This window comes from Bos indicus x Bos taurus, chromosome 11 (assembly GCF_003369695.1).
Source record: "Bos indicus x Bos taurus breed Angus x Brahman F1 hybrid chromosome 11, Bos_hybrid_MaternalHap_v2.0, whole genome shotgun sequence".
NCBI classification, from domain to species: domain Eukaryota; kingdom Metazoa; phylum Chordata; class Mammalia; order Artiodactyla; family Bovidae; genus Bos; species Bos indicus x Bos taurus.
This window is the reverse complement of record NC_040086.1, coordinates 73247196-73268927: the sequence shown is the minus strand read 5'-3', so window position 1 is coordinate 73268927 and position 21732 is coordinate 73247196. Positions and strand designations below refer to the sequence as shown.

Below are 21732 nucleotides of genomic sequence, written 5' to 3'. Positions count from 1 at the left end.
TTATTTCTCTTCCTTCCAACCACTCCACTGACAGCTCCCCAGTACTAAGCAGAGGGCTTGGCATAAAGATGCTTAGACAATTAATAAATGTAATTATTACAGTTATCCCGATGGGTTATGTTGCTCTCACTTTTCCAAAGAAAAAGGCGCCACAGTTTGCCCTCCAGTCACACACCTTCTAAGTGCTAAAGCTTCCAGAATGACCCAGGTACAGGAGAGGCATTCGAAAGCTGGCCTCCCCACCTGGGTTGAGTCTCCGGAAAAGCCAACCTCAAATCCCAAGGGCTGCAAGGAGGAAAAGGAGGCTTTGATGTGCCTGAGCAGGGCCAGGGAAAGGCTGCCGGCTGTTTCCTTGGCAGCAGCCACCACAACGAAAGGCCAGAGGCGAAGCAAGAAGGAACCTTCTGCAGTGAACCTGTTCAGGCCAAAGCCAATTCCCCAGCCCCGCCCCCCACGCCCTGCTCCCCTCCCTCTCTGCTGGAAGTCTGGACCAGACCCCAGAACGCCCACCCGGTTTCAGAAGGTGAGGCCTTGTCTCCCAAGGTGGGGCAGAGCGCTGAGGCTCCAGATAGGGAAGTGATTTTTGAGGCTTTTTACAGTTATAATACTCACACACACACACACACACACGACTCACACACACTGGCAAGTTAAGAGGTGATGGAAGTAATACATGGGAGATAGGGCCCAGGGCCCAGCTCTCCAGCACAGCCTTGGCATGCAGTCTTACCTGAGCTCAGGTGTGGAGGGGGGAGACCCAGGGATCCTGCCTCTCCCACTGCAAGGCCCTGAAAGTCGGAGCCAGGTCCTGGCCTGGCTCTGGGCACCTGACTCACCCTCTCTTCCCATGCCAGGAGCCGCTGCTGAAAAAGGCCTTCACTCCCGGAGGAGGGAGGCCCTGAGGCTAGCAGATGTTGGGCGGCCTCACCTCACCCTCCCATCTTCCTGCCCTCCTACCCCCACCCCCAAATGGCCATTGTGCCTTTAAGGCCCTTGGCAGCAGTCAGCTCTGTGCCAGCCAGGAACCCTGGCGTCCCGCCAGTTACGTCTTCTTGATTAAAGACACACAGACACACAATCATATGTGCAGACACACAAGGAGTGCACCCATGGCCCAGAGACATCTGCTCACCGGCCATAGGACAGAGCTGTGCTCAGATGCCCCAGAACGATGTCAACAAACACACACCAGCATCCCCTCTCCACCCACACCCACTGTTCATCCAGTCCTTCAGCTGCTGCAGGCCCATCGGGTCCCCACCAAGCCCTGGATTTTCCCAGCTTGACTCTAATTTCAGGAAACAGCCGAACTGTCCACGTAAGCAGGGCGGCCCTGTCCCCTAAGCGCTGGCACTGGGCCCAGGCTCCCCAGTCTCCTCTGTTCCAGGCCTTCCTGCAGCCCCTTCCCCTGGCCACTGTCTGCTCTGATTGGCCGGAAGTGGCCTTGAGGCAGAGAGAGCCAGAGAGGTCCCCCGTGCCCACTCCCGAGAGAGGCTCTACATGCCTCCCTGCCCAGCCTTCCTGGGGTGATTGGAGTTGGGCCCCAAGACTTTGGAAGCAGGACCTTGACCCTTCCAATTTCCTTTTAGCCAGTGGAGTAGCTAAAAGGGCCACCGGTGGGGTCAAGGGACAGGAGGACCAGAGGCCAAAGAGGGCCAACTCTGGCAAGTCTGATCCCCCAGGCTGCATGCGACTTCTAGGTCCTACCGTTCCTCTCACCAGAGGCCGGGAGCTGCCTTCCCACCCACCCCCCGAGATCTCTTCAGTGTGTGTGCGTGTGTGTGTGCACGCACACTTGCAACTCAGGACGGAGGAGAGAACTTCAGGGTGCGGACATCTCAGAGGTCACTCAGCCGGGGCCCCTGCTGGCTGTGACACACGGCTGTGAGAGTAAGCATGGACCTGGTGAGTGCTGGCCCACCCGGGGTTCTGCTCTCAGCCAGCGACACCTGTCCACCTGGAAGAGGGCCTGGCTGTGGCTCTTTGAAGTCATACTCAAAGGATTTTAGGGTGAGTTGGAGGCTGCCTTGAAAAAGCCATTATGTGGAGAAGATCCCACGTAGTATTTAAGTCAACCTCTTTTGAAGTTTCTTCTGTTTTTCAGCCTCTACAGTCAGGCCTTGGGTGACAGGTTCGGTGAGAAGGGAACTCACCATGGAAAATGGGGCTTTCTTTTCTCCGCTTCACCTACCTTTCTAAAGTTTCTTTGGGTGTCTCCCCGCCCACCCCCACCCACCCCCGCTGGGGTTTGCTCATCCTGCCCCACCCGATGCCGTGACTTCATAGCTTTAATCACATCCCGACTCAGCCTTTGTCTCTCCAGACTGGAGGGCCGTAATCTCTCTTGTCTGTCCTCACTTGGCAGCCCTGCCTTCCCCTGGATCGCTTTAGCTGCCCTTCTCTGGAGATCTTCCAGCTTCGTTACATCTTTCTTGAGGTGGCAGAACTGAAATGCACAGAATTCTCTAGGTGAGGATGATGAAAGAAGACCGACGTCAACAACTCTGCCCCAAAGCGTTCACGGAAGGTCCCTGCCACTGCGGGAGTGCGGCAGGTGTAGCTCAGGCTCCCAAGAAGCCCACGGGGTCCTAGGAAGCCCTCAGGGCTCGGGACCCGAGGGAATGAATGCCTCTTGCTGGAGGTGGCCTGGGACGTGTGGCTCCAGGGAAGGGGCAAGGGAGGGATGAAAATAAGCAGGGGTTTTCGGGAAAGCAAAATGGAGATTCTGGGATTTCACTCAGATGCTTCCCCGGTAAGACCAGCTATCTAGAGTGGCCTCTGAAAGGGGCCCTGCCAGACCTTCCAGAAGTCTCTGTCTCTGGCAATAACACTGTTGCCATCCCTGGAGGCCAGCAGCACCTTCCCTTCTCTCCCTCGTCTGCAGCCCAGCAGTGCAGGCCCTACCCATTCTGTCCCATCACGGCTGCCCCCAACCCAGTAGACTCTGGACATATTTTCTGGCCTCATCACCCTATCTCCCTGCATTCTTGTGCACTCAAACTGTCATGCTCACAAATGCCAGAGTGACCTTCCCAAAACTTGACTCCCATCACTTCACACCCCACGCCGTCTCAAAACTTCTCTAGATAAACACAACGTATTTTCAAGAGGATAAAATGTAAACCCTCAGGCTGCCTGCAAACTACCTCTCCAACCAAGATAGGTGTTCTTAAATGAAACCTCCATCCACTCAGCCCAGCCAGTCTGCTCACAGTCCATCCTCTCCCTGCCACATGGGTCCTCTCTCTGAACATGCTGCTCAGGAGGGTCCCAAGTGGGAAAATCTACTTTCCCCTTCCAGGGATCACCTCCCTTCGAAAGTCCAGCCCCTCCCCACAACATCTCTTTGGCACTTCAGGCGCAGACCTCGGACCAGGCTCTTGGGTACCGGATGCCTCCATGAGTGTTGATCTGACGGACCAGCTGTGGGAACAGCAGAGGCGTCTGCAGGGCACAGTTCCCAGAAAAGTCTCTGCCCTCCTGAGAGGCCTGCCAGCCCTGTTTTCCCCCACCCCTTCAAAAGCATGAGGAGACGGGAGTGGGCAGCCGTGTGCCTGATGCAGGCTCACAGGCAGGGACACCCCCTGAGGGGCTAGGGCCCAGGAATGGGAGACACCCTTTCAGAAAGTTTTGTGCATAAAAACAAGGGGCGCCAAGTCACTGAGTCAAGGTTCCAGAGGTAAGTAAAGGAGCCCTTCGAACCTGGACACAAAAAGCGCTGTCTTCAGAAGCAAAGGGATCTATTAGGTGGGAAAATGAGCCAATACTGCAAACTCTCAATAACCAAGTTAAAAGGTTCTCAGCTAGCTTCCCTGTTGGCTTAGACTGTTAAGATTTGACTTGTAATGCAGGAGACCCAGGTTCGATCTCTGGGTCAGAAGATCCCCTGGAGAAGCAAATCCTCTGGCTACCCACTCCACTATTCTTGCCTGGAGAATCCCATGGACAGAGGAGTGTGGTGGGCTACAGTCCATGGGGTTGCAAAGAGTCAGACACTACTGAGCAACTTACACAACAGCTGGCTTAAGCTGCCATGGGACAGACTCCCAGCTTCACACAGCTTACACCCTCAAATCCTTCACTCTGAAGTGGGGCAGTGTGGCCCTTGTGAGCTCACTCACTGGGGCACTGTGTTGGAGGTTCCGCCTGCAAAGAGGAGTGAGTAACACTGGCTTTGGGCCGGTCTGGCTGAGCTCAGCGCCTGCTCCCAGCCCCCTCCTCCCCTCCCCCTCCCTCCCTTTCTGGGTTATTCTTAGCAAGAAGTGACCTCAGAGTGCTCCCACTGAGCAAAAATAACCTTGGAGGAAGTTGATGGGTATAAATCTTCAATGAATAAGTGTATCTACCTAGTAAACAGGGCAGGGAGCCCCAAAGGACCAGTCCCCCACCAGGGTCTGGTGGGCAAGGGCAGATACTGTCCCTCCTAGAGTCCCATGTGTAACCAACCCGAGGGACAAAGTTGGTCGCAGGGCCGTCTGGGCCTGCGATCAGGCAGGAACCAGCTTCAGACACCCTAACTTGTTACTCTCAATGTCCTCGGAGCTGGAGAACAAGAAGATACCTCTTCCTCCCAGCCCGACACTCGCACCCACATGCGGGCCTCCGCTCTCCGGCCAGGGGCGACCAGCCCCGCATGGTGCTGTCCCCTCCGCGGGTCTTGAGAACTGGCCAGCTAGCAGGCCCTGCACGCAGGTGCCAGCTCCCCTCCGAGGCCCCGCCCAGCCCTGTGGCTGGCTTCCTGTTTCCTGTTGCCGCGGGGGCCCTGAGCATCCTGGCTCCTAGGCCAGTGCCACAGACCGACGCCGCCGCCTGGTTGAAACGGGCCCACCTCTTACTCCTCAGACCACCCTTCCGCTTAGCCACAGGCTTACTAGTATGTGGGTCAGTCGCCCTGCTCAGTTCTGTTTCATCTGGATGCTTTTTAGACCAGGTCTACACATGTTTTCAAACAGCCCGGCCTTCGTATATTACCTTAAAGTGAATTTAGGGTACCCAGTCTCCCAGGTGGTGAGACTGGAGTGGTGAGAGAGGATGAGCACCCCGGGCTTTGCAGCTGGGACGCTGGAGGCCAAGTCTAGGTCGTCCTCTCTGAATCTCGGTCTCTTCCTCTGACTGTGGGGACAGTCACGACAGCAGCCCCCACCTCCCCATACAGGTTTGCTGTCAGCATCAAATGAGGCCCATGGGGGTAGAAGGCCTTCATAGGCAGTCGAGCCCTGTGCCGCTCTTAGCCTTTCTTCAGGGTTGCCAGTCTCAGTGAGCAGGTACCCAGTGCAACGGGAAGGGGTGGTACACCTCTGAATGGAAGATCTGGTGGAAGCGACACACTCTCACCACCAGCTTTTCTGTGCGAAAACCCAGGCTTTGGTTTAGGTATCTTAGATTCCCAATCCATCAGGGAATGATACTTCTGTAAAACACAAAATCGTGCCTGTGGATGTGGTGACAGTATCAAGTTGATATAAAGGTTTCTAAACTGATTCTCAACTTCTGTACAGACCAGGGAACAAACAGCTCTCAGACTGGTGCTTCTCCGTCAGGTGTGTGGACCCAGGTCCGGGATCGCAGGGCTGTTATCTTGTTTTAGTTCTTTGTGTTCATTTTAATTTAACAATTGGTTTAAAAGGGAGGGCCAGCGTGGCTCACGATGGCTGCCCTGGGCTTCATTTGCAAGACAGGCTTCGGTGGGCTGTGACACTGGGTGGGCAGAGAGCAGGTAAGGCTGCCAAGAACATCAGAACAAATGTGCCCAGGGTGCTCAGGGAGCAGCAAGCTGACGGGGTTTCTTTGGCAAGAGATGGACGCTGAGCACCCATGCAGAAGCAGGAGAAGTCACGTGGTGAGGAGCCAAACGAAGTGTTCCAGGTCTCATCCCATGAGAAATGGAGCCCCTGGAGATTTTTTTTTTTTTTAATATTTAAGTTTTAGCTGCACTGGGTCTTCATTGCTGCACACAGGCTTTCTCTATTTGTGGCAAACAGGGGCTGCTCTTCACTGTGGTGCTCAGGCTTCTCACTGCAGTGGCTTCTGTTGCGGAGCACGGGCTCTAGGTACACGGGCTTCAGTAGTAGCAGCATTCAGGCTTAATTGCTCCACAGCATGTGGAATCTTCCTGGACCAGGGATCAAATCCATGTCCCCTGCATTGGCAGGTGGATTCTTAACCATTGGACCACCAGGGAAGTCCCCCTGCAGATTCTTGAACAGCAACGTGCCCCAAGCTGTATTTACTGTAATTATATGTGGCCTCCTCTCAAACACATTAGGTTGAAATAAGTCTTATTTATTTGGCAGGTGCTCAGTTGGTGTAATGTGTTTGTGGCCAAAAAAGAGAGGGCTGGGGGTGTTTAGAGAGATGCTGCAGGCAGGTGGGGCCCGGTCTGGAAAGGACACAGCCAGGAGGCTGATGCAGGAGAAAGTGGAAGGTACCCAGAGACAGGTAGGTCTTGGGGGCAAAACCTAGAGACCCTGGGTGGGGAATGGCGAGGACACCACTGGATATACCTGATCCCTTCCTGTCCAGCAGTGGGTGTGCAACATTGGCACAAATCAAGAGCCCGCCTGCAGCCAGGTTTTCCTCTCGTGCTTCCCAGCACTGCCTGCTCTGTTCCACCTGCCAGGGTTTGAGCCGAGCCCACCACTCCCTGCCCAGTTCCCAGGCTTAGCTGGATGACACACACTCAGCTGCCTTAAAGCACCCTGGTCAACCCGTTCCCAGGATCACAGCTTTACCAGGTCCCCAGAAACCCACCCTGCTGTGCTCCTTGGCTGGGGAGGGGAGGAGGCCTGGGCAAGCATCGGCTCTGCAAGAGGCCCGGGAGACCGTGGACTGGCCCTGGGCTGCACCACAGACTTCCCTTATGCAGGCTCCCTTCGGGGTCAATGGGGCTGCTGCCAGGAAAGACCGGCTGGCTGTTCTCTGTGCCCTGCAATGTGCAAGGGTCCCTGTCACAACGCTGCTTTGGATCCCCTGCCTCCCCAACCAACATTGCCTCCCCGTGCTCCATCCCCCTTCCCAGGGCCTCTCTTGGGAGTCCAGGTGGCTTCAGATGTCAGTGAGGACTGGACCACAGCAACACTGGCCTGCACAGGATGTGTGCACCTCCCAGGGAGTTCTGAGAGGCTGATGCCAGGCTCCCACACGAAAGGCCTTCTAGACCCTGGCCCACTGGCCCCTGTGGGGGCCAGAGGGGCAGGCTTGTGACACTGTGCATTTGGAGCCCACCTTGCTGTTTGCACAGCATCCGTGGAGGTGGACAGGGCAGGTAGGGCTGGCAGCCATATTTTTTCCAACAAGGAAGAAAAAGCTCAGAGAGGTTCAGTAACTTGCTAAGGTCACACAGCTGGCGAGCAATAAATCCAGCACTGCTGCTTCCGTTCCACGTAAGGACAGGACCGACTTTGGCTGACCATTGGCTCTTTGGTATTTTAACCCATTTAATTTTCCCAGGGGTCTAGGGGGAATGCATCCTTATCATCTCTATTTTTCAGAAGGGGAACCCAAGGTTCAGGCGGTGACTTGTTCAAGGTCACACAGGTGGTCAGTGGTGGAGCTGAGATTCAAACCCAGGTCTGCTGGATTTTAAAGACAGTGCTTTTCCTTCCCTGCTGGGCCCCTTTTCCAGGCCAAGGTGTGTGACCCACTGACCCTTCATCCACTGGGCTGTGCACCCCCCTTCCCTTTCTTCATCCAACTCTGGACACACACTTGGGCCTGACTTCCCTGTACCCGCTGGTTCAAGGACCTCCCCCACCTCTCAGTGATGTGCCCTCCCTCTGGTTCAGGGACTCACAAAGATGAGTCAGAGGGCTGCCAGTTCCATTTGCTACAGGTGGCGGCTCCCACCCCTAGCGCCGGAAAGTAAGGGTGGAGCATGCTCTGCAGATCACAGGTACATGCATGGCTCAGATACGGAATGACCGATGGGTACTGACTCCATCGGCACTGTGCCCCTCCACTTTCCCCGACAAGATAGTCTATCTGGGGGGTGGAGTGGAGGGGCACCCAGGAATCTGGAAGTGCAGCCTGGAGTCTGCTGCAAGCTGGAAATCCCTTTGAAGTCCCCAGTTTTATCTTTCAACTGCCTGTGCATTTTTCATTCCAGGCCATAAAATATCCATGTTTGCTTGAATATTAAAAGTGTTCAAATTACTTACCAGTTAAATGACTTAACTTCTGCCCTCTTCCGCTCCAAATCTCCGAGCAGCATTGGCAGCGGTGCACTTCAATGCCCCACAGGTTCCCAAACCTCCTGACTCCGAAAACCCCGTCACCTGCAGTAGGTGTAGCCCTCCCTCCCTCATTGCAGCCACCGTTCACTCTACTCTCTGCCCCACGGAAGAAAATCCTGCTCCTCTGAGAACATGTCCTTGAAGGGCTGAGTTACAATTAACGTGGGGCTCCTGGCTCCTCCTTACCTTCTTGCTCCAAGTTTCCCATTCTCAGCTGGAAGGGACGAAAAGAAAGGAACCAGCTGTCGTTGGTGCTGGCAAATAACTACTGTTCTGCCTCTGAGTTTAAGGCATAAGGAAGGCAGGCTCCTGCAGCCCCCGGGCCCTGCCCCACAGAGCACTTCTCATCTTGGGCAACCCAGGAGCCTCGCCCTGGAATCCGAGGCAATGGCACCCAGAAGCTGGGGTTCTCTACTTCGACTAGACTTAAAACAGTGCCCAGCCCTCCTTCTCTCTGACAAAAGGACTCAAGAGCCTGCATGTCTTCCCTACTCACTTTGATCAGACTTCCAGACTTTAGTCCCCTTCATCCAAGTTCTCCAGGTGGGACGGAGGCCCAAGGTGGGTGTCTGGATGGGGAGGGAGGGGCCCATGCTGGCAGGCCAGGGAAAAACAAGTCCTACCCTCTTGCTGCCCTTCTAGAAAGAAGGTGGGAGTCAGGGGCCTGCTTCAAGTCCCACAAGATCCATAATGCAAGTCCCCTGGCCTCTGGGGGCATCCAGTTCAATGTAGAAAATAGGAAAGTTGTGGGAGTGGTTTTTGGGTCCAGAGAATGGGGAATGGAATTGGGCTCTTAACAGCTGGAGGGGTGCACCCCATCCCGCAGTCTTAGTGTGCCAAGGTCCCTGCAGGCCACACATCACGGACGTTTAGAGCCTACACGTACGGGTACGTGTGTGTGTGTGTGCGCACAGGGCTGGGGTGGACGCCACTTCACTCACCGGGGGGTGCTTGCGCTTCCTGCCAGGCCGCCCCACCTTCCGGGCAGTTGTGCTGGGCTCCTGCCGCTCCTCCTTGGCACGAGCCTCCTCCTGCTCCTCTCCCTCCTGTGGGCACAGACACAGCCTGTAAAGCCAGGGCTGGACCCCCAGAGCCCTCCCCAGCATCCCACTCACAGGGTAGCCACACTCCCAGGGCGGTGTCACGCTGGCACCCTGGTAGGGATGGTCTTCACCCGCCTCCTGCCTGGCAGAGCTGAGCCACTCTCGCGGGCCGATTTCAGTATATCCTCGGGGGGACCTGTGGGCCGCCCCGCTGCCCCGGCAGAACACAGCTCTCCCTCGGGTGGACACGTTTTCTGAACCACAGACTCATCACACAGGCTCTGACAAAAAAGTTGTTTCTGGACATGAGTTTATTTATATGGAAAAAAAAAATCTAACACAAGTGCAAAAATGAAATGAGCTCAATATTGAGTGAATCACCTTTATTGAAGAGAATCCCCTGAAGAGACACACGAAACTGAGCGACGTCTATTGGAAGTGCACTAGACCCTTGGAAGCAGGCTTGTCACAGCCGCTCTACACACGCCTGCCCTGAAAAAACCTGCCACATTGCACTGTCACCCCACACGAGTGTCTCGGGGACTGTGTCTTGGTTCATTGTGATGCCCCTCTTTCGGTGATTAGGTTGGACCAGAAGCTTGGTTTTGTTACCACCCTTCACCTGTGCCAGGGCCAGGCCCTGCAGGGCTTGTCTCATGGGGCAGACGCATAAACCTAGAAAGTCCTCCTGCCTCACTGCTCCAGCCTGGCCACAAACCACCCACAAGTCGCTTCTGACTCAGCGGCTCCAGCATGACTAATCACGAGCACAGACTGTGTTGGGGCAGGAGAGAGAAAGGGACCCCGACCCAGCGGGGGGCCCACCGGCTGCCCTTCATGCCCCTGTGTGATGATACCAGCAGCTTTGGGCGGCCTCGTGGTCCTCCCAGGGGAGGGCGCTGGCCCAGAACCGTGCTGGGGCCACAGAGAAGGGGAGGCACACAGATTCCCAGGGGATTTCATCGAGGTGGCTCTCGATGTCCCACTCAACTTTCATTTTTTGTGATTTCAAAATAGCTTGTGGTTTGCCACATTAATTTTCAGGTGATGGCGAGACATGCGGACGGAAACCTACTGTGACCAGTCGTAGACCTTAGACCCGTGGAAAGAGCAACCCTGGCCCCTCTGTCCATCTATCCATTCAAGGCCCATCTGGGACAGACCAACCAGGAAGGAGATTTGAGGGCATCACAGTTGAGGTTCTGGGAGTTCTCGGAAGAAATGCAAAGAGATGATGACAGAGGCGCCAGGCCTCGGCACCAAAGGGAAAGCTATGGTAGAGTTGGAAGACGTGGAGAGAGTGTTTAGAGGAGCAGAAAGTGGACACCAGTGTACTGTGGGTCCAGGAAAAAAAAAGGGAGCTGCCAACTCAAGAGGCAAAAATTGACAGACACAGAGAAGTTGAGGGCAGCGCAATCTGGTTAGGGATGGGAATGGCCAGCCTTTGGAGAAGCTGTGCAGAATGACACAGCAGTGAGGACTGAGGGCCCGGAGAGGGGCCAATGAGACCGTCTGAGGAACCCAGCTGAGAGAAGTCTGGAAGAGAAGCCAAGGACAGGGAGCACGGTGCTGGCTGTGGACAGGAGGGGAGGGTCCAGGGCAGACAGAAAAGGCTACCTTGGGGACCAGAGACCCTTGAAAGGCTCTGTTCAGGAAAAACTGGCAGAGAGACTGTGAGGGCAGAAAGGCTGAGGTGGGACACACCCAGGTGGAGGAGAGGCCTCTGGGGGGTGCCTAGGGGGAGTGGGCCAGACCTGCTGGTTCTGAGCGATCTTCCGAGACCCCACAGACACCCCTGTTTAAGAAACAATCACCTGGATCACGCAGAGAGCAAGGATTCCCAGCACTACTGAACGTTTGTGAAGGTTCCAACTGAATCTAACCAAATGCAGTGAACTTAATCTGAGATGGTGGTTTTGGTCAGATTCCACAATGGCTAAAATGGCACCGTCTTGACTGCACTGACCAGGTAACTCAGCATCCCCAGAACAGGTGGTCGTAGAAAGGCAGCGCTTAGAGCAAACCTAAATTAATATGTGCCTGGCTTGTTTGTATGCTGCTTTCAGGACCATTCTCTCTGAACCTCAGTTGCTGCATCCATAATGTGGGGGCATAAAGGTGTCTGGTGCCCATTCTGCCTGATTCTTGGGTTCTTAAGAAGGCAGATGAATAAAATGGTTTATCCCCTTGTTCAATTCCCAGAGCCTAGAACAGACTCAGCCCTTGGTGGGTTTTCCACATGCCCCTCAGATGAGAGGAATGACATCTTCCCTGGAAAAAAGAGGGCCCACCAAGCCCCTGGACTTGCCTACAGAATACAGGCCAGACCTGGCTGAGCCTCTGACTGTTCCTTGTGTCCGGGTTGACGGGCCTGGAAGGCACAGGCAGCAGCCAGGGTGGGGTACCGAGGTGGGTCGGGATCGGTGTGGGCAGCCAAAGGGTCCTCCCACCACCCAGAAATTCTGGCCTCTGAACTGTTTCTTTAACACATTGCATTTCTTACAGGAGGATTCATCTGATTTTCTAACTTTTGCTCTGAATTAATCGGAGGTGTGAAAGCCGGTCAGAGGCTCAGAACAGCACTCAGGAACCACAGTCACCAGGCCGCCTGCACAGACTAAAAACAAAGACACCTGACTTTTAAGGACCGCCAGGCCCACCCCCACATCAGCATATGGAGAAAGCCTCTGGGGGCCCCTGATAGTCAACCCCCTGCCATCTGGAGACTTGCTGTCATTCCTCACCTTAAGCCACGCACTCTCGGCCCAATGCACAGAGGCACTCAGCGCATCTTCCCCTGTTGAATTTTATTCAACTCAACACCCCCAAGAGGAAGGGGTGGAGGACCCTGACACCAGGCCATCTGTCCAGTCCTGGCATGTTGAGAACAGGGAGTCCCCGGGGCCCCGTCCTGAGCCCGTCCCTGGGGCCCAAGTAGGCCTTCGCTGCCCAGTCCAACACTCAAGCCTCAGGTACCCTGGGGTGTGCTCAGGAAACCAAGTGGCCATGAGACTTGGCAGGAGTTGCAGCCAGGTCTGAGTGACTCTGGCCCATACCCTTTCCATCTGGACCCGCACACAACTTTGTGAAAAGCGTACTATTTTTGGTCATGTCATTCTTCCGTGATGTAGCGACATAGCAGGGCAGAGGGAGGCGGTGATACCTTCTGCTCTGGGCCTGCCCTCGTTCACACCCATGAGGGAGAGGGGATAATACACTGAGCAGGGTGAGCAGATGGCTTGGGGCCGTGCCCCTCAAGGAGGCGTATCAAGTGGTTCATTCCCGCATCTGTCAGGGGGCCTGTTTCATTCAGTATCCCTGCTGATGGGTTGAGCGAAGGAATGTAAAATATGCTTATCAAATCTGCAAGTAGCATTGAGTTAGGAGGCGTCACTAATACTCTGAAAGGGAAGAATCTGATCCACAGTGACTTGGAGCAGCTGGAAAACAGTAATAAATTGAGCAGAACAAGCTTTGAGCCCAGGTTGGTTTCCTCATCTGTCAAGTGAAGGGACTGGATTAGTCAATCCTTCCAGTGGGAATGGGCAGAAATTCTAGGGAGGTGGGCTTTGTGGGGAGTGGGCAGGGGAGGGGCAGGCTGGACTTTCTGCTCTGCTCTTTCCTCACTAGGCCCTTCCAGCTAGTTAACCTCTCCAGCCTACCATTCTGCACCTACAAAATGGGAATACTAATACCTCCTTCGCAGCAATGGTAGAACAATTAACTGAGGTAATATATGGAAAGCTGACATGTGCAAGGCACTCAAGAATTGCTAACTTCCTTAGCTCCGCACGTACAGACCAGAACTATTCCCAGAAGTGCCTCCTCCCTGCCCCCATGCAAATCCCAGCTCACGGCCTGCATATGCAGCCATCACTCATGCTCAGACAAACCCCAACATCTGGCTGGTACCCGCCGCAGTGCAATCCTCAGGAACACTGGGGCTCCATGATCTTTCCAAAATGCAAAACTGATTATGTCACTCCACAGAGCTTAAGCCCTTGCGGAGGGGGCTCCCAGGGCTCTGCGGGATCAGCCCAAGCTCCTTAGCCCGGGTAAAGGCAGGACCTAGGATTCCGGCTGGCAGCTCCAGCCATTGCAAAACCACCACACCAGGTGCAAATGTGGGCTGCTTCCTCCCTGGGACTTTGACATAGACCCTGGCTTCTGCCACGACTACCTTCCTCTCAGGTTGACCAGAAACCCTGACTTTTCTAACCTTACCTCCTAGATTCCCTTCCTTCTCCTTTCCTTCTCCAACACTGCAATGGACTGCTGGCTCTCCTCCTGGCCAGGCCATGAGCCCCTCCAGGGAAGGAACTCTCTTATTCACCTTGGCCTCTGTCCCCAGTGCCTCCATTCCCTGCACCTGGCACAGGGCAGGGACTCAAAATACTTGATGAGTAACTCTCACATAGTAGATGCTCAATAAACAAGTCAGCATACACAGAGAGAGAGACACGTGTGCAAATCCACAAACCTGCACCAATACAACCAAGCAGGAGGCTCCAGTGCTGCTTGATCATTACAACTGCAAATCAGGCAACAGGGTGACTAAAATGTACCTTCTCATCTTAAACATGATCCTGTCACTTCGATCTATATAACCCTTTACAGGTTTCAAAGCCCCTTTGCATTTGGAGGCCTGTTAGATGAGGCAGTTATCATCAGGCTCTCTCAACTTCTGAGGCTAGGATTTGACCTACATTTTAACACAGCTCACTGGATGGATTATTTTAAGCCACATACAACTTCTCATTCTGAGGAGCTGGGCCATGACGATAATAATCTCTCGCATTTGTACAGTACGTGGTAATTAACAAAGCATTTTCACATACGTTATTTCATTTTATTCTTATGCCTTACAGAAAGTAGAGCTGGTTCTTTTTTTTTTTTTTTTTCCATTACGCAGGCGGGAAATCTGAAGCTCAGAGTGGTTCTTTCAGAGATCAGAGAGCCAGCAAGGGAGGCCTTAAGAACCAAAATTTAAATCTTTTCATTCCCAGCCCCTGGATCTTTCCACAGCAACATGGCACGATACCCTCCTTTGCCGTGTGCCCCTGGCACATGTACATATGTGTGACATGAGCAGGCAGGCAAGCCAAGGTAAAGGTATGTGCTAGCATTTACACATACACACACCCACACATGGTTGTCTCAGGGGCCTCATGCCTAGACAGAGACCCCTCCCCCTAAGAGAGAGCACATCCCACAAGGCCCTCGCCCAGAGATAGCCAGCCAGACACATGTGCTCCCTTTGGAACGCACACCGGATGCTACCGACACGGCATCCACTGAGCAGATGTCTCAAGTTGGTGTTTGAGTTGAGGGGATGAACTTGCCGGATCTAGCCAGCCACTTGCCCGGGCCCCCCGGGACAAGAAGCACGTACCAGCCTTCGCCAGCTGGCTGGCCAGCCTCCCAGGACCTGTCTGTGGTCGTGGAATTCAGTGAAACGAATTGGCTTCTCTGGCAGGCAGAGCCCGTTCTAGGCACCTGAGTCCCCAGCCTGCAGAGCTACAGGCACAGGACCCCCCACCCCAACCCCTGGGCCACCCCACACACGCTCATGCACACGCACACACCCAGCAGGCCCAGGCCAGGCCATGGAGAGGTGGCCTCAGGGCGAGCTGCAGGAGGCTGGGCGGGAGGGCAGAGACACCAGACACTACTGTTGGTGCTCACACTTCCACACGGCCCTCCTGGGCCCCCTCCTCTCCTGCTCTCAGTCACCTCCCAGAGCTCAGGAGTCCTCTGTTCCAACTATCCAACAATATTCAACAAGCATCCACCGACTGCTCGGTGGGCTTCGTGTAATAATTATTGACGAAGGTCTTCCACGGCTCCCAAAAGGCCCCGTTCCTGGGCAGGCAGCGGCCATGTCCTGTGGGCCCTCCCACCCTCAGAGCTCCTGGGCACTTGCACACCATGGCTTCTCCCAGGTCCTTCACACCCCGTGCGCCATGCTGGGGCCTCACTGCCCTTCAGAAGAGAAACTCCCCCAACATGCATCCAGCCCACCGCAACCCAGCCGTGCCCACCCTTGTGGTCCTGGAGCTTCCATGAGGCCAGGCCCGTGGATGAGCTCAGAAACATTTATTGCACACCTACTGTGTACTGGAAAGATAAGCAAATAGGGAACTCAGTTCAGAGGGAGAGACACCACCTAAACACACAAGGGCCTGCACTGTGCCGAAGGCCGGATGGAGCACGGCCACTCTGCTAGCTGCCACCCCGGCAGCCCCCAAGCGCCTCTGCCCTCACCCCTTCAGCAGCCCACCCAGGACTGCGCAGCCCACCGTCTCATCCCTGCCCCACCAGCCACCCTCACTTCGTGGACAGAAAGAATCAGGTAAACCATCATGTGACCCTTACCAAGTTTCTCAGCCTCTCTCAGCCTCAACTTCTCACCCGTAAAAATGGGGATAATGACAGTGGGCACTTCCAGTTACCGTGAGGATCAAGTGAGGAAATTGCCAGGCACAGGTAACTCCTCTAGACTCTGCCTTTCCATGCTGTGCATGTGCTAAGTAGGGTGATTATAAGTGAGAGCCCTCGTTGCTCTGTGGCTCTCCGTAAGGGCAGCTGCAGGCCAGGTCCAGTCCTTGTGCCCAGCCCAGGTGCCAGAAAGGAAGGGCTTCACCCCACTTTACACTCTCCCTGGGACACCCTCTCCTGCTCAGCTCCCTGCCGGCCCTTTTCACTCCACAGAACTGAGCTCGGCTTCCCCACCCAGCCCATGGCCCCTCATGGAGCCTCCAAAGATAGCAGAGCCACTGCCATAGGACTTGGGTTCATCCTGAAACTTGCCTCGGTTTTGGTTCTGCTCAGTGGGTGACAGGAGAAGGGCCCAGGGGCTCTTAGGTGCTTAAACCCACACCACTCACACCCTCAACTGCACCATCCTCATTCTTCTCCCAGGCCCTCAGTCCTTGAGGCTACAGTAGATCTTGGGCACCAATGTGCAGATAAGGCGGTAGGCAGAGAGACAGGCAAATGGGGAGAAAGGTAAGAAGGTAGATAGACAGCCAGCTAGTTAACTGTCCAAAATAAATGATAAGACTCAATCTGTGCCACGGCCCTGTGTTAACTGCTCACACACACTATCTCTTGGAAAACTCTCATTTTGATGCTCAGCAGTCATGTAGCTGAGTCCACATTCAAACACATGCCTGTCTCCAGAGTCCAGCTGATCCCTGCTCAAGACTGAACTGACTGCAAAGCTAAACACGACAAGTTGTAGCAGCTAACTTCGAGAAGTTGAGAGAGCCTGAACCCCACAATGGAGGTCTTGGTCAGCTCTGGGGCGGTTGTGAGGGGTGGGCACTATTTACTTCACTCGTCTGCTCTCCATGCTTGAGCATCTAATCAACTCCACTGAGCTAAAAATGGACATTTTTTATTGTCCATGGACCGTTATTATTAGCTGTGTTCCTAAAGAGATAAGGGTATTTCTGCCTTTTCTGGAACTGTTTAAATGTGTAAGAGGGAAGGCTATTTCAGCTACCCCTATGGTGACAATTATAAAGCAAAGAGCCGGCCCTGAGTGACCATGTGCAATTTAAGTGCACTAAAGGGAAGGCATGCCTGGGGGCAAGCACCGGACCTGTGGACCAGCAAGAACAGCTGAGCCTGGAGCCAGGAGAAACCCCCCCAAGGATGCCCCTGAAGCTCACAAGCCAGAGCTCAGGAAGTCAGTGCTTGCCAGGCCTCTGGGTTAGACTTAGGTGAGGAGGGAGAAGCCCCCTTCATGGAGCTGGCCATATGTGTGTATATATACACATGTATGTAAACACACACATACATGCATACACAGGCACACCTGCTGTGCTCCCCAGCACAAACACATATCTCCCCACCACCACCACCACTGGCGCTTCTCCTACCCAGCAGGAGAGGGCGAACTGTCCAAGGAGGAGCCTCCCTCCTCCGAGGGCAGGCATGGCTTACCCATCCTTGTGTCCTCCTATCCCCTTCCCTTTGCTAGGTCCTCCAGGGAGGACTATTCAGTTCACCCAACAGACTCGGGGAGCCCTACTATGTGCCAGGTACTGGGAAAAAAAACCTAAGTTTGAAGAGAAAGAAAAGAGTGAAGGCAGAAGGGAAAGAAGCAACATGTATACAGCAGTGTCTTTACACAGAAGAGCATGTATTGGGTGCGTGTGTGTGTGTGTGTGTGTATGCACATGCACACGCGCGCATATGTACCCAGTCATGCATACTAGCCTGCACACGTGAGCTCCTGTTAGGGGTGAGTGCCCCCAACATCCACCCCAGGGCAAGAGCACGGCTACGCAGACAAAAGCGTTCTCTGACCATCCCGACTTTTAGTCTAAATAAACATTCTTTAACTTGCAGCAGAAGAAACGTGGCTAGGACCATGGAACATCACAGCAGGGAGGCAACACCCACTCTGTTCCCCCTTCCCGTGGGTCGCAGCCTGAAAGGCTCAGAAGCCTGGGTTATAATCCCAGCACCACCACTTGCTAGCTCTGTGGCCTTAGACAAGTGACCTGACCTCTCTGAGCATCAGTTTAGTCTTTAATAAGATAGTGATGGAAATAACAGAGCCTATTTTGGGGAGCAGTTGTAAGAAGGCAAGCGCAGAGCTTAAGAGAACACCTGGCAGACAGTCAGCAGTCAATGCATCTGTTAGGTTTCTGAAGCCAGAGGAGAAGGGGAGCAGGAAGATGAGGGGCCCAGCCTGGGGCCTGGACTCCTCGTGAGACACTGATTCACACTTGGGGATCCGAGGAGGCCCTTCCAGCCCCAAGGCTCGGAACGCTCTTGGTCCCCTGCCCTGTTCCTCTGCCCCATGTCTCCCCTCCACGCAGGACCTAGAACCCATCTCCATGATTCCCTCTGAGCCAGGACCCAGGTTCCTGGCCTTCCTACAGTTCACCTCCTCCTCCCTTCTCTGTGGCCACATTTACCCAGCTGACCCTTCCTGGCCAGAGCCCGAGAGCTCAGCACCCCTTCCAAGCCTGCCTCCTCCCAGTCTCCCCAAGCAGCCCCGTCCCTGCCCAGCACACGGATGATAAGGTGAGGGAGGCTGCAGGGAGAAGGGACACTGGGCAGGAGCCAGAAGGACACCAAATAACGCACACCTCTCTGCTCTCTCAGCCTACTGTCCACAGCGCTGCACCCTGACTGCTTGATCTGGGCTCTGGGATTGCTCTCCAGTGAAGGAGTCTCATCCACTCTCATTCTCCTCTCTGTCCTATCCATAAGGTATTTTCTGAGCATCTGCTCTGAGCTAGTCAGGCCTTGAGGATCCACCTCAATGACAGTATTGGGGTCCTGCCCTCCAGGGACAGCGGCAGGGCTGGATATGATCCACACCGGTACTTCTCAAGTCCCCTAGAGGGCTGGTTAAAACAAGGATCGCTGGGTTCTCCCCAGAGTTTCTGATTCAGCAGGTCTGGGGTGGGGCCTGAATATTTGCATATCTAACTCTTCCAGGTATTGCTGGTATTGCTGGTTTATAGACCACAGTTTAAGAACCACTGATTCTCTCTGTAATTCAAGGCGGACTGAAGCCAGGGCTTTGATCAGAAAGGAGGAGAGAAGCTTAGGGAAAGGGCACACCAGGCAGAGGAAGCAGCATAAACAAAGGCCTGGTAGCTCCAGGAAGTACTGGAGTGAAAGGTATAGGGGGGCGTGGCCGGGGAGGGAGGGGGAGGCGGGAAGGGCACGTGGGGCCAGGCGGTGAAGGGGCCAGTGGGCAGCCACACCCCTGCCCTCTGGCTCACCAAACAGCTCCTTTGTGCCAGGCGCCCCTGGAAACTCTGCCAGGTTCCTTGGGCTCTGGCCCAAACCCATCTTCCCCTCTGCAGCCACGCGGCACCCCTGCCCCAGGCCTGGCTTTCATGGGCTGCCGTGAGTGGCTGTCAGCATCTCTGCCCGCCCTCCCAGGGCGGCTCCTGGAGCCACGAGAGCCAGCCCGGAGGTGCCAGGGAGATGTGCCAGGTGAGCCAGCACGCACACCGGGGAGGAGCGCCCGCCATGCCCCAGCCCCTGTCTATCAGCTCCTTCTATCAGCACCAGGCGCTGGGCCTGTGTGTGTGTTTGTTGCCTCTTGAGCCAGAGCAGTTACTATGGGTAGATAATAATAGCAATCATAATCCCTCGTAATTGGACCAGACTTTGCTGTTTGCAGGGTACTCCATGCCTGTGACCTCATCTGACTTCCACTACCACCCTATAAAACAGGCACAGTAAGAGTTACTATCCCCATTTTACAGCTGAGCAAATGCAAGCCCAGAGAGCCTGAAAGTCACATCTCCAGGAAATGACATCCGCAGGCCTGGGGCCTGGGACTTGGGACTCTCTGGCCAGTGCTTTTTCTCTGTCCTGAACTGTCATGATAGCGAGCCCATCTGCTGCTCTCTCTGGGGGCTCTGCTGCCCGGGGAAGCCCTGGCCAGTAACGAGAGGAATGTGGCCCATCTGCCCCGTCTCCTTCATCTGTGGGGGGCAGCTGACCACCAACTGCAGGTACGTGGACACAAAGCAGTGTCAGCACCAGCCAGGACACCAGGCCAGGGGAGGGGGTCAGGGTCAATGGAGAAGCAAAGCCAGGCCCAAGGAGGGAAGGGAATTAGTCATGGCCACAGCTGTGGGTCAACAGCACAGGTGGCCGCAGGTGGCCTTGGCTCTTTGACAGCAGGGTGTGGGTCTCCTATGGTCTGAGTCCTGGGTAGGAGGAGCCCAGAAAGCCCATGGGATCAGAAAGAAAGGGACTGACCTGCAGCCCCTAGGAGCCCCAGCAGGTTGGCCGCAGCATGCATTTTGTCCCCAGCTTGGAGGCATACATGGCCCCTCATCCTAAGGCACTCTACTGGATTCTGGGCTGGGAAGGCAAGTTTCTGGGCTTCATGCATGTGTGTGTGTGTCCATACCAGGACCCACACAGGTGGGGCAGGAGACCAGGCTCTCATCTGGACTCACCACTGATTAGCTAGGCCCAGCTTCCTCGTCTACAAACCAGGGCCATCTGTCCTTGCCCCACTTGTTTCAAGGGCTGTCCTCAAGGACCAAATGGGTGGAAATTACCCAGAAAACAGAAACTGGCTCTAAGAATGAGCAAGCCTCAGAAGGAGCCAAGCACACATGGTGGGGAGAGTAGGCAGGGAGCGGGTCTCGGAACTGTGGCTGATTGCGGTCCCCAGAGCTGCTGCTCCTCAGAGGGCTCAGGGGCCCCATGCCTGGTGTCAGGTGTCCCCCTGGTTCCAGAAAGACCAACTGTGCCCCGTGAGCACACCCTGCTACTCCCAGCTACCACCTAGCACCACCACCCCTCACTCCCGCTCAGGAAAAGGAGAGCAGGCAGAGGACACTGCGGGGACCGGCCCGGGCCTGCCAGCTGGGACGCCCCAGGAAGGCCGTGGCTGGCACAGCTTCCCTGCCAGGGTGGAGGTGGGGCCTGCCATCCCTGGGGATTCGAGTGGCTCTGCCAACAGGTGGACATGGCTTGGTGAGGTCCTCAGGTAGCCAGTCAGGACCTAGCCGGGACTCCCACTAGTCTGCAGGGATCTCCTCTAACTGACTTGGGCCCATCCTAGAGTTCAGCAGAAGGGCGAACAGGTCACCCATCTTGGGGCCCTAAAAACAAGCATGTCACTGGCTCTAGGGCCAGAAGTGACACTTGCTCAGAGCCGAGGTGGGGTGGGGGCGGGAAACCAGTGTCTCCACCGTGGCTGGTGCCACACTGAGCTCACCGCACCCCATGCCCCGCGGTAAGCCAGCTGTCTGTGTAGCAGGGTGAGTCCTCACCAGGCCTCCCATCTACAGAGCTCCTTGAACTTGTCTTTGGCCTCCCCAAAGCTACTAACCCCTTGGGCAAACAGAGGCCGCTAAACCAGGTAAAATGACTTAGACATAAGGACACACAGATAATTAAGAGGCTGATTCAGAAAGGAAGCCAGGTTTGGGGCCCCTGCCAGGCCAACCCCTAACAATCGCACAGACCTGGGGTCTGAAGTTTGGCTCAAACACAACGGAGGGGCGGGGGTGGGGGCTTAGAGACCAGCTCCTGGAGCCTGGCCTGCAGTATTTAACCTCTTCACGCCTCAGTTTGCTTATCACAAAAAAAGGAGACTCCTTCCTCCCTACAGCCCCATATGGAGAAGAGCAATGCGGTCCAGTGCCCAGCACTTCCCTGCATCCCCACACAGCCAGCTGCTCACCTTGCGCTCCTCCTCCCGCTCCAGAGCGGAGCCGCTGGTGTCCCCGGGGCCGCTGGCGGGCATCGCGGGCAGCTGGGCGGTGGGAGGCAGGCTGGGGCTGCACGGGGCTGGGGGGCTGCTGGGCTTTGGGGAAGGAATTATCGTGGTCTTGGTAAGCAAGAGTTACAACTTAGACATAGATCCAGGTGTGGAGCGGAAACCCTGGGGAACCGCGGCCTCAGGCTGCCGGTGGGGTTGGGCTTCCAGTGACTCCACCTGTGGAAGAAGAGAA

The 21732-nt window shown here is 55.3% G+C and overlaps 1 protein-coding gene across 9 annotated transcripts in view; it reads right to left on the bottom strand.

Moving 5' to 3' along the window:
• The window catches only part of DNMT3A (DNA methyltransferase 3 alpha), a 102423-nt gene that overhangs the window by 54216 nt on the left and 26475 nt on the right, over positions 1-21732 (bottom strand). For all 9 annotated transcript variants that reach the window (XR_003513453.1, XR_003513454.1, XM_027555917.1 and 6 more), the window contains exons 2-3: positions 21462-21716; positions 9173-9277 (exon numbers count right to left, since the gene is read on the bottom strand). Coding sequence is in view for 7 of the 9 variants with exons in the window: in XM_027555917.1 (XP_027411718.1) it covers positions 9173-9277; positions 21462-21524 (168 nt within the window). In the remaining 2 variants the exon portion in view is untranslated. The remainder of the gene's footprint in view (positions 1-9172; positions 9278-21461; positions 21717-21732) is intronic.